Source organism: Armigeres subalbatus, chromosome 3, assembly GCF_024139115.2.
Source record: "Armigeres subalbatus isolate Guangzhou_Male chromosome 3, GZ_Asu_2, whole genome shotgun sequence".
NCBI lineage: Eukaryota > Metazoa > Arthropoda > Insecta > Diptera > Culicidae > Armigeres > Armigeres subalbatus.
The window spans coordinates 377,381,545-377,394,065 of NC_085141.1; the positions used below are offsets into that span (position 1 = coordinate 377,381,545).

The 12,521-nt window shown below is 40.2% G+C and overlaps 2 protein-coding genes across 4 annotated transcripts in view; one reads left to right on the forward strand and one right to left on the reverse strand.

Moving 5' to 3' along the window:
- The window catches only part of LOC134226587 (neurogenic protein mastermind), a 471,961-nt gene that overhangs the window by 164,448 nt on the left and 294,992 nt on the right, over window positions 1-12,521 (forward strand). The gene's annotated exons all lie outside the window — the stretch shown is intronic.
- Window positions 916-1,701, reverse strand: LOC134223705 (uncharacterized). The gene has a single exon (XM_062702895.1). The coding sequence runs from the start codon at window positions 1,614-1,616 to the stop codon at window positions 1,236-1,238; it is 381 nt and encodes a 126-aa protein (XP_062558879.1). The 5' UTR covers window positions 1,617-1,701; the 3' UTR covers window positions 916-1,235.

The following is a 12,521-nucleotide window of genomic DNA, read 5'->3' on the forward strand; positions in this document are numbered from 1 at the left end:
CAGATTCCGAGTAGAATCCAATCCGGATTCCGAGGGGAATCCGATCCGGATAACGAGTGGAATCCGATCCGGATTCCGAGTGAAATCCGATCCTTATTCCGAGTGGAATCCAATCCGTATTACGAGTGGAATCCAATCCGTATTCCAACTGGAATCCGATCCGGATTCCGATTGGAATCCGATTTGGATTCCGACTGGTATCCGATCCGTATTCCAACTGGTATCCGATCCGGATTCCGACTGGAATACAATCCGGAATTCGACTGGAATACAATCTGGATTCCGACTGGAAGTGAAATCCTTTCCGGATTCCTAGTGAATTCCGATCTGGATTCCCAGTGGATTCCGATCAGGATTCCGAGTGGAATCCGATCAGGATTCCGAGTGGAATCCGATCTGGATTCCGAGTGGAATCCGATCAGGATTCCGAGTGGAATCCGATCAAGATTCCGAGTGGAATCCGATCAGGATTCCGAGGGGAATTCGATCAGGATTTCGAGGGTTTGCGAAGAGAATCCAAACCGGATTCCGAGGAGAATTCAAACCGGATTCCGAGGGTAATCCAAACAGGATTCCGAATCTTATCCGATTCAGATTCCGATTGGAATCCGATCCAGATTCCAAGTGAAATTCGATTCCGAGTGGAATCCGGTCGGGATTCCGAGTACAATCCGATTGGGATTCCGATCCGGATTCCGAGTGGAATCCGATCAAGATTCCGAGGGGAATCTGATTCGGATTCCGAGGGGAATCATGATTGATATGATTGATATAAGAGATAAAAGAATAGAGAACAATTTTAATATGTTGTACTGAACCATCGTGAGGAGATCAAATTATGCAATTAATGACGAATATCACGAACTATTAGTTTGTTCTTATTTTTGCGTATTCTTTGCGTATTTTACCTTTGTATTTGTATTGTGTTTAAATATTCAGGTCTATGATTCTCATTATCCATCAAAGAACTGATTTACGAGCAATCTTGTTGGTAATTTGATATTGAAATGATTCATACCCAAGATGGGCTCCAGTATGACTTCTCCGCAGGTGTCGCTACGATTCGCTTGAGTCAAGGTTCAGTGAGACATAAGAGAAAAAAAATCTGAAATGACGCCTTCGATGAGTTTATTAACGGTGTGAATCCGATCCATTTCAGCACTTATTCCATTTCCAAACACTTCAAACTTCTCCATTTTGGCCAACAATTGTCAACATCCAAAACAAACCAACCTTCACACAGCTTCGCATTTACCAGTCGTAATCTCAGCGATCCTGGACCTATTCGCCAGTGCCGTACACTCCATCAGCCAGCGATTGGCGTAGGTCTGTCCGTCGCTGCCGCAAACCGGTTCCCGCTCGATGGGAACGATGCAAACCGTTCGCCTGATGTCCGGCTGCGTGTGGTGACTCAACTTGCTCAGCGTCACGTACATGCGGTTCAGTTCGTCTTGCAGAGTTAGCGGTCGGTGGGTAGGCTGGTAGTTGCTGATCTCCGCTGTATCCACGCTACCGCTCATCGTCATCAACGGGGTTGTCGTCGTCGTCGTCGTCGTTGTCGTTGCCGTCGTCGTCACCGTTACTAGGATCAGCAGCGAGAGCGGGATTGAACCCATTTTCGAGTTTTGCTTGGTCGTGAATCCGCTGTTTTAGTCAGCTGGTTCGGTGAAACACTGGAAGCGGAGCAGATTTTGCGCGAGTCGGGAAAGTGGGGCTTTTATGGGTTTTGAAAACTAATTACCGTCCCGTTGGACATGGTCGACAATTGGAACGGGGAGTAATTGGAAGCTTATCGATATGCCACTCTAAAGTCTAGAAGCGAAAAATACTCGCTACCGTGAACTGCACCAAGATGAATGAGTAAATGCTCAGCTAGTTAAAAAAATTATGTTTCCAATTTTAAAAAATATGTCACAATTTGAATTAATCATTTTAGTCGTTCACAGACTTCAAAAAGCATTTAAGCTTTAAATTCTCTCAAAGCTTCTGGTTCAATCTTGTCACACATTCTCGCTCCACTCGTTAAACTGCGAGGTTCGGTAAAGTTCCCTCCGAAAGCGACAAACGACCAGGGTACCAGTTCTTCGAGAAGCATTCAAACCTCTACCAGATCTGCAGCTTTAGCCCTCCCCCATCCCAGCCGCCATTCAAGACGCTTATTCTCATTTACGTTACCCAATCAACCCACCGAAAGCACCATCATGACAAAAGCAACGACACACGTCACATGATTAGTAGTGCTTTCCAAAGTATTCGCTTGGAAGAAAAAAGCGCGTTCAATTCGGCCAAGTGGGAGGAGGGTACCGGAAGGTAGAAAGCTTGTTACCCTCTGCACTACAAAAAGCCAGCCACAGGAACTTTCCCGGTTGCGAGTCTGAATAGCATCAGCGCAGGGCAACAAAGCTGCTGCTCAAAGCTGGTGGATGGTTGGTTCTTCGAAGCACGAAAAAGCCATATCTGACCCTGGCCAAAAGCGAGTGCTGCGCTAGAAGAAGAAGCTTTGGAATTTGGTTTCAGCTACACGTTGATGCTTTATCTAGCGCCGCGGCTTCAATGCGAATATGAAACCCTGTTGTTGTTTGGGGGACTGGTTTGTATGTAGATAGTGAATGAGCTTCGTTGAAATGAGTTGTGCGTTAACACATTGTGAGTTTGGTATAGTTACTAGCAACCGAAATCGTATGTTTGGAACAAGTATTCCATGCTAGATCATTCGGAACCGTGGATTTATATGACTTTCAAATTAAGTGAAGTGTTTGGATATTAATTTCACATTTAAATCAAGTGTCTTACTTAATTAAATCGAACCGTCTAACCCTAACTAAATTAGATTTTTTTTTTCTCCTTTTCACAACCCACAAATGAACAATCGACGGTCGATTTTTATGTCCGAATCCTTTGGTATACTGATGAGGGATACAAATGTTCCTAAGTTTAAAGACTTTTATCAAAAAATCTCTTTCAGAAGTTGGTGGGATAGAGGCAATGTCACACCAATACCAAAACAAACACTTGTTTTTGCTGTGAAAATAATTTAAACATAAAATAAGAATAAAATAAAAATAAGGTAAATTCTGCAAGGTCCCTGAACTACGCTGCCTGTAACCGCATATTTGTCCCATATTTGCTGGGTTTCCTATTCATATGGCACAGTTATGTTATGACAGATGTTCCGGGTTTTCCGAGAGTATGTTGAAAATGCATTTTTTTTTTCTTCTGCTTGTCATTTTATGTGACGTTTACTTTCATCATGTTTTATGCTTTCCCCAGAAACTAAAACTAATAAGCCGACTATTGTCTCCAGTTAGCCTAGTGGTCAAAGGCGTAGGACTGCCAATCCGAAGATGGCGAGTGTCGTATTCTAGCCGAAAACGGCTGAATGGAATCCGCCGTTGAAGAGCGGTGCGACTGTTCGTTTTAAAATTCGACAACAAACTCACGGTGCAATCTTCGTCGTTGCTACTTAACCCGATGGCGCTACCAACACCATCTCACACTGCACAATCATGCACTCAATCATACACAGATTCTTTCTCTATCGTGACTAGTGCATATGCAAAATTGAGAGTTCGAATCAAGTCTAATGTAAAACTTGTAACATTGTACGGTAAATTGGGGCACGCGGAAAAATGTGATTTCACGATTGGTATATTTGATTGCTTATGTTTAATGTACTATTCGCAATAGCAGAATCAATTCATAGTCTAGAATCACTTATACAAACTAAAATCATTAGCCGCTTACTCTGAATACTACAGCGAGTTCCATTCTCGGTCCAGTCTAGGAAGTTTTCGAGTAGGAAACATTCTCGATACCCTGGGCGGGCATAGTGTATCCATTGTACTTGCCACACAAGATACATATATACTCATGCAGTTGCGGACATAGAGCTTTCAATTAACCTTCCTAAAGCATTAGATAAAAGTTACACATAGTGCATTGGGGTCCATTTGGACCCAACATTTCATCACGATCACAAAAACTCAAATTTCAACCGATTTTCGATCTTTAGGCACCAAACGAAAGCTGTAGGTTCCAGTAACAAGTCCATGGGGTGATTCATCCAAATTGACCACTCTAGTCCCCGGGGAACCTGTACTAAAGATGTACTGTTTTAGCTTCTCAATTTGGAATTAAATTTTCGAGTTTCGTGTTATGAAACATAAAAATGCTTGCAAATATGTGCTCTGATGATCCCAACTGTATTTGCTATCTTGTATATGCCATTTCTGGGCAAATTTATCCCTCGAGCGGTCATCGGAAAGCCCTCTGGAAGATCCGGAACATCCGTAAAAGTGGCCAATTCCAAAAGTTCATCTTAGAGATTCGCGATTTTTTGGTAACCATTCATTCTGGCAAATTGTGGGCACACTCAATAGTTAAAGCCATATGTGACCTACAAATGTCCAAGAAACGGTCCTCCGGAAGATTTGGAACATCCGTAAAATGGCCAATTCTAAAACTTCATCCCAGAGCTTTGCGGTGGACCCCAATACACAATGTGTCACTTTTTTTGTGGCGCCTTTACTAGATGTCGCTGGAATCTAATTTTCTCAGGGAATCTTAGTTTCCAAAAGTTAGGAAAGTCTGAATTTTTCAGATTTTTATCTCGTTGCGTTACAAAGTTACAGCATTGTTTTGGGTGTACATTGTTCGAAATGGACCCCAATGCACTAGGAAGGCTAAAAATTGAGGAAATGATAATAACAGGCCAAGTTCCAGTTGGAATGTAGATCCATTGAAGAACAATGCGAATAAGAAGAAGAAGCTGACTATTGCTTGTTGTAGATCGAGAATCCATAAAAAAATATGCGGAGAGATGGTCAAGTGTTTAGCCAGAATTACAAGCAGGGGGAGGGGCAACTATAATTAAAGGAGGGGGAGGAGGCAGAAGAAATAAAAATTGCATTTTCAACATGCCCTCGGAACACCCGAAATATCTCCAGTGGCCAAGAGCAAATCTTGGATTTGGATGGTTTTGGATGAGGATAGAATTCTAGAAGAGTGTCCGCGTCCGATTGTCCCAATTTTATCAAAATTGGATTATTCTACGCAAAGATATGACTTTCCACAAAATTTTTCCCATCTCAACCTTTTGGTATAACCCCTGTATTTGCTTCGTTTCGTTATTACAGGCAGCTACTCCTTTATTAAACTTTTCCAGAATTATACAACGTTATATTGTGCCATTTAGTTGGAGAATGGGTAGGGTAAAACGTCCTATCGTTGTGGTATGTCCTAATGTTGCGGTAGTGTATAAATAGTCCATGCTGAATAAAAGAGTATCCGAAACAGGATACCTAAAACTCTTCGAATCAACCAATAGAACACCTTTTGTTTGACAAAATTTCTTTCAAAATGATGAAAAATCAACATTTTTCCTTAAAAAATTGCTTCCTTTGAGCCTATTATTGCGGTAGTGCTAAGGTCCTATTGTTGTGGTATCGCTCTCCATAAGAAATACAAGCAATACCGCAACAATAGGACTGACCTTCAAAAAATATCGCAACGATAGGCAACTGCGTCCTATTATTGCGGAAGTTTGTTTTCATTGTGATAAAAACTAAACAACATAAGTTTAGATCATACTATTCAACTACATACTGCAATGTGAAAAAAGATGAACAGTTCATTTTTAAAGAATTCTCGAAATCAGTTTTATTTTGACGCGGTGCTTACCCTCTCCATAATAGGTCGTTTTATCCTACGTAGCTTAGCATGTTCTGCTATGACAGCTGGATGAATTTTGTTGCCCATTGAACTTATGAGCGTAGCCCTTTCGCAAGTAATCGGCAATCAGCTCCTGAACACTAAGGGTATGCGATAACACACTTTTTCCTAACGAAACGAAACGAAACGAAATTTAAAATGTCTATGTTGATTCGGATCGAAACGAAACGAAATTTTGATTTTTTTTTTCCGCGGAATTTTTATTAAATTGTGCACGCAATTCTGATTTCACTTTTTCGAAGTCGATTAACTGTTTTGCGACCAGACGAGTTACAATAACTGAAAGGCAATCTGTGATAAATCCCCATATTCTCGCATATACCATTGGCGATGAGACAATACCCCAGTATTTGTGCCGCTTTCAAAGAAATTCATCGTGGAGCGTGTGCTCCCTGAATCTGATCAATTTTATATCAGTTATATATCAGTAAGTATATAAAAATAAAGAAATTGTGGGATTTTTCATATACCTACGGATTCAAATTTTAAAACCTTAGTTCACTTAAGAATTATGTAATTATGCTAAAGCATACTTCATATTGTCTTGTCAGCGTGGACTAGGTACTGACTTAGTCAAAATTAGAAAATGAATGCTTAGATTTTTTTTTTATTCAGTGGGATACTCAATTACGTTTCCATATCTACCAGGTGTACACGCAGATAAAACCAAAATGTATTCCTTCTTATTCTTCGTCTACATATATAGCATACATTTGCTCACTAGAAGAATCCTGTGCACCTTTCTAAAATGTACGAAGATATGCATTTCCGATTGAATTTAACAGACCCATACTGCCGTGAATCGCATATCTGTCCCAGCTGGGTTTCCTATTCATATGGGACAAATATGCGATTCACGGCAGCATAGTCTTATATACAATCAGCTCGACAAACTGAGCTATTGTCTGTGTGTCCTTGACATATGAGAATAGCTGTTATGGTCAGTATAAGCTGAAAGCAATCTTAAGTAAAGAACTTCCAGCAATTTTAATGATCTTTCAACCCGCTCTGGATTTTATTTTTGCAAATTCCATGCGAAGATCTAGAAATGTCCACAAATCTGCAATGTTCCTTACATACAGCGCCGTGGCGTGCGGTTGGCCAGGCTGGCCTCCGCCAAGGGCGCCAGTCTTTAGGGGGCGCCGAAATCAAGGATTACGCTATAAGCAAAAGACAAATTTATTTAGTTTAGGGTTGGTACAATGGTAGAGATATGTCTTATGACAAGTGAGAGATATGTGGAATAATCTAGAGTAAGCCCAAAATATTGCCTTTTTTCCACATCAACATGTTATATGGATTTGGTTTAGTTTTGACTGCTAATCCGATTTCTCAAGGACTTCTGAAACCGGTTACAAGAGGTCAGTAGAAAAAAAGAAAAAAAAACAAAAATATAATATTTAACAAGTTATTTGACAATCATGGATTTTGATTATCAACATTGTGTGAATCGGATTATTTAAAATTTTAGCTATTACATATTAGGGCCACCGAGGGATTTCCGGAGCCATAATGTTTGATAGCAGTGACTATTCGCGAAATGTAGAACTTATTGAAGCAGTGCAGTATACATTCAAGCGTTTTTTGGATAGAAAATTCTATTACCCTTATGAACCAAGTCAGAGAAGAATAAGTCGCATGCAGATCACATCATTAACTGATCGTCGGCGCGTCCTTGATGTGTCTACGCTTCCTCGACTTGTACATGGTTCTATTCACTGCAGCAGTTTCCCACGCATGGTCTACGCCAGTTGGATCTGTTCTACATCCCTAGATCAAGGACAACCCTGGGAAAAGCTGCACCTCTTTCTCGTTTATGCCAGACTTACAACGAGGGCTACAACGAAGTGGACATTTTTATGGAACTTTCGCGATTCAAAAGGATTATCCGAAACTAGAAGCTTTGCTAATCTAATCTAATCTAATCTAATCGAACACAAACGCAGCCAGTACAAAGAAAGCATCCTGGAAAATCATTGAGTTAGATGACGCCCAATAATTTTTCTTGACAATATTGAAGCTCACAGCATACCAGTGGTATGACATAAACTTCAAAGCGCCGAAACTAGCAGCTTTGCTAAGCTTTAAAATTTTATTGTATTGTGGTCCGATTATTGGGTAACCCTGTAGGACAGAGGTTCCCAAACTTTTGGATATGCGATCCACCTAGCAGAATCCCATATTGCTTGCGACCCACCCAATGCATTGATTTTGTGAAATTAGATAAAAATGAGTTCGCGTTCGATTGGACAAATTATAATAAATTGCTTTATATCCCATCATTGTATTTGTCAAAAATTCGTCCACATCCAATCCACAATTTTTTCAGATTAGAATTTGAATTGGATTTTGATTTGATAAGGATTGGATTTGAATTAGTTTTGGATTGGATTTGAAATAGATTTGGATTGGATTTGATTTTTTTTTATTTCTTTATAAAAGTGAGTTTTAAATTATAAATAAAGTTCATCACTAGATTGGATTTTAAATAGATTTGGATTTGATTTAGATAGGATTCGAATTGAATTAGGATTGGTTTTGAATTGGGTTCGGGGCTTACATTTGGATTGTATAGGGCTTTTTTCTACTTGCTCAAATATCGTATAACAAAAAAAAAATGCCATTGACCTCGTCAGGTTTGTTGTTCTTTAATCATTCAATCATTAGTTAGATCCTAATTCAAATTTCAAAATATGGAATAGATTTGTGGGACAAAATAGTAACAAAGTCATGAATTAAGATTTGTCTTTCGCGACCCACCACTGAACAGCCCACGACCCCCCTAGGGGTCGCGACCCACAGTTTGGGAACACACCATACAGTTATTTTTCATTTAATTTTTCCTAGCTGGGCTCAGTGGTCCAAAGCTACATTTTACTTGATCCAAATACGTTCAATGTCAACTCCCGGCTACCAACAAACCCAGTCCAAAAAATGGTTTTCCCTGATTCGACTAGATTCGGTAGAAACTCTGACCTTCAACCATCTCATCCCAGAGTGAAATTCTATTAACTCTGTTAGGTCCGGAAGTGGTTTCAAAACACCGTCAGACCCACTCCAGAATTCGATTTTCCTTAACGTGAATAGGTCCGATAACGATTCCTATAATCGACCGACGCATTTCAGAGCTGGATTTCATTGACCCAACTAGACCCAGCAGTGGGGCCCTCCTTAGCCGTGCGGTAAGATGCGCGGCTACAAAGCAAGACCATGCTGAGGGTGGCTGGGTTCGATTCCCAGTGCCGGTCTAGACAATTTTCGGATTGGAAATTGTCTCGACTTCCATGGGCATAAAAGTATCATCGTGTTAGCCTCGTGATATACGAATGCAGAAATGGTAACTTGGCTTAGAAACCTCGCAGTTAATAACTGTGGAAGTGCTTAATGAACACTAAGCTGTGAGGCGGGTCTGTCCCAGTGAGGGATGTAATGCCAACAAAGAAGAAGAAGAAGACCCAGCAGTTCATAGGCTCTGAAAAAAAACCTTAACATTTTTAATGAACTTCCAGCACGGCTCTGGAAGGTCGCTTAAATAACTTGTGAAATAATCAAAACAAAGTATCGACAGTCTGCAATTCAAATGAACTTCAGGAACAAAAGTTCTTGTTCTCTTCACGGTATTGAATGATGTTTAAAGCATCTTTAAACCACTAAACCTTCAAATTTTACTGTTGATGCATTTCAAATTGTCAAATTGTTGTTAAATTTTCCGATTTTTATAATAAAAAGAGGGGCACCAAATCATGGTTTCGCCAAGGGCGCTAGCAGTCCACGCTACGGCTCTGCTTACATATTGTGCAAATAGTCAAAGAAGAGCTTATTAGCTTGATTAACTGTACACATCGTAGTTGCTAATCATGATTGACCGAGAAACAGCAAATATGCACAGCTCACCAATTAAATAATATTCTTGGGATACAAAAAAGTTATTATTATTGTATAATTGCTTCAGTGTTTCCAATTCATGACCAATAATGATGCTAGTCACATGCTTATAGTCAATTTAGGATTAGGAGAGGAAAATTAGTTTAACACTCATTGTTATAAGAGACCAAGGAATGCTCTGCATCTCCGTGAGCTCTACGGGAAAGGAATCGTTGGTTAGTTGAGAAGGTAATTCGTGTGAAGCCCTTGGTAAGCGACAAAATATGTATTACGAAGTTATTTTGAAAACAAGAAGACGAAAAATGTGTTTCAAATCAATACAATGCCAGATCAATGTGTTTCGTTTAATAATCTTAATAATAATCTTCTACAACACGATCGATCCCGCACTAAATAATTTTGTGCTCTTCGATGCAGACATTAGTTTTATCACTTCACGTTCTCCCACACTAGTTGGCGTGATCAGCATCAACATGATCGATTGCACACTGGTTTAACAAATTTCTGCTACGCGAGGTAGATTGTTTTCACTTCGCGTTCTCCCGGACTAACTGCCGTCCCATGACTAGCATCCATATGATCGTTTCCGCATTCATATAGAAGAAAACTACATACGAATTTGTCGACTAAGAATGAGGTTATGTAGTAAGCGTTAATGGGAATATTGTATAACCTAAAGTTTTGAAAACAACTTTACGATTATGTTCAGCGGCGCAGCCAAAATTTTTGATAATATAAAGTATGGTTTAAGTTTAAATTTGTTTCGAAATTCCGCGGAATTCCGTTAAATTTCGTTAGAAGCTAGGTTTTTCTAGCGAAATTTTTGAAATTTTACGAAACGAAACGAATTCAAGAAATCAGATTTCGCCTTGCTCAAATTCCGCGAAATTCCGCGGAATTTCGTTTCGAACCACCTGGAACGAAATTTTTGAAATACCGCATATGCTTACTGAACTCTCTCCTAATGTTGGGCCGTTCGATGGCAATGGAGTGTAATCGACTATCAATCAAATCATCTACACGCCTCAGAACACCAGTTTCGAATCCAATCTCATTTCGCCGCGTTGTTCCCATTGATACATATGTTCCTCGCTAGTATCTTTTCGTCTAATGCCCATAACTAGGTTATTTGCGGTAGTTAAAACGCCTTCGAGTGTAAAGTGGTCTCGAAGTTTCTCGTTTAGTTGGCGATCGCTATCAGTCCTTTCGATATAGTCTTCCGATGGTAACCTATTGTAGGTGAGGATATTAGCTACAAAGCTCATCGTATTCCATAGTTTCTCGAACTTGAACTCGTACTACCATCATCAGAAATGTTCAAATGAACGCATTGAGACATCCGTTCTTCGCGGTTTATGTTGCTCCTCCACTATAGAGGCAATGCTTCTTCCGAGCCGGATATTCTCCAAGGCGGTTAGCGACGAAATGTTCCAATAATGTAGTTGACGAATCCTCGTCGATAAATGCATGGGAAAAGAATCAGCATTCTACATAAGATAAATAACGGACATATTCAGAGACGGCAAGTAGGATGCATGTAAAAGTGTGTGGTGTTTTTAGCAACATCCCGCATCTTCGCTTTCTTGTCAAGATCACGGTATACAAAAAAACAAGGTAGGCTCGTAAGACAAATGACATTTCAAGAGTGACGCATATTATATCGCCTCATGTTAGAGTACAAAAGTAAGCATGCTGAGACCGTAGAGCATCGTCTCGGTTCTGCTTGAGCGAAGAAAGTAGTTACGTCACATGTTTACATTCCAACTGAATGTTTACATACGGGCTGAGTCTGCCTTGTTTTTTTGTATGCCGTGGTCAAGATTTGCATGGCCACCTGCCTTTTGGTGAACAAGTCTCCGTAATTCGTTTATAGCCAGTGGTTCGAATATTATTTGACTGGCTGCTCTTACCAGTTCCCCGCATGTACAAATGGTCGCATATGGTTGTTTGCTTCTGTGGACTGCCCGGTGCATTATTAATGTATCAGGTAGATTTTCCACCAACTCCTGGATCAGTACCGGATTGGCTAAATGCATGTACTGTTTCGCTTGGGAGGTCTACGTGGTTTTGAGGTAGGTACATAGTTAGAATTCCAAAACATTTTCAAGGCGATCTTGTCTAGGAGCCGGAGCTTGATGAGCCTTTTCTATTAGAATCCTTGCAAAGAGCTCGGGTCTTCCGTACAGCATCAAAAGATCATTCTTCATGCCTGCCGTATCCTAACGGAACTATCAATTCTATACTTTCGCCTCTAATTCTATCATGAACATGTACGTCTAAGTTTGGAAGATGATATTAGCATTTCCATATCATCAGAAGAGAATTAATCATCCATATTCCATTAAGTAGTCGACTTTGCACCGATTCGAGCGCATGACCCTTGATGCTTCGCTGCAGCCAAATAAGGATTTTTTTTGCATTAGTCCCTAGCAGCACACATGTTTCACATAAGCTACTGCAACTCATATGTGACCAGATTTAGTCACAATCAAGTTGCAGCAACCACTTTTGTCGAACTTGTGCTGCTCGGGGTGTATCCGCATACAATGGTCGTTTGTTTGAAGATACATATAAACATCGGTCTTCGAAGCTGCCGGAAAAGTTAGGAGGTTCTTTCTCCATCAACTGCCAGTCTGCTAATTGACTTCCGCTAAGCGCTACAGGGAACGCTTCCAACGATTCAAGTGACGTATATGAGTTTTGTTCGAACAGGACAGGTTGTACCTCAGCGCAATCTGGTCGAAGAAGATCCTTTGGTAATACTTAAATACGCTTAAAAGATTGCATTTGCCATTTTAATAATCCTCCTAAATTTTTAACTAATTTCGATGTAACAGTGAGCACGCGTGGTTTTTACTATAAAAACAATAATTTTTATGGAAAACCGTTCCACAACGCTTCCAATT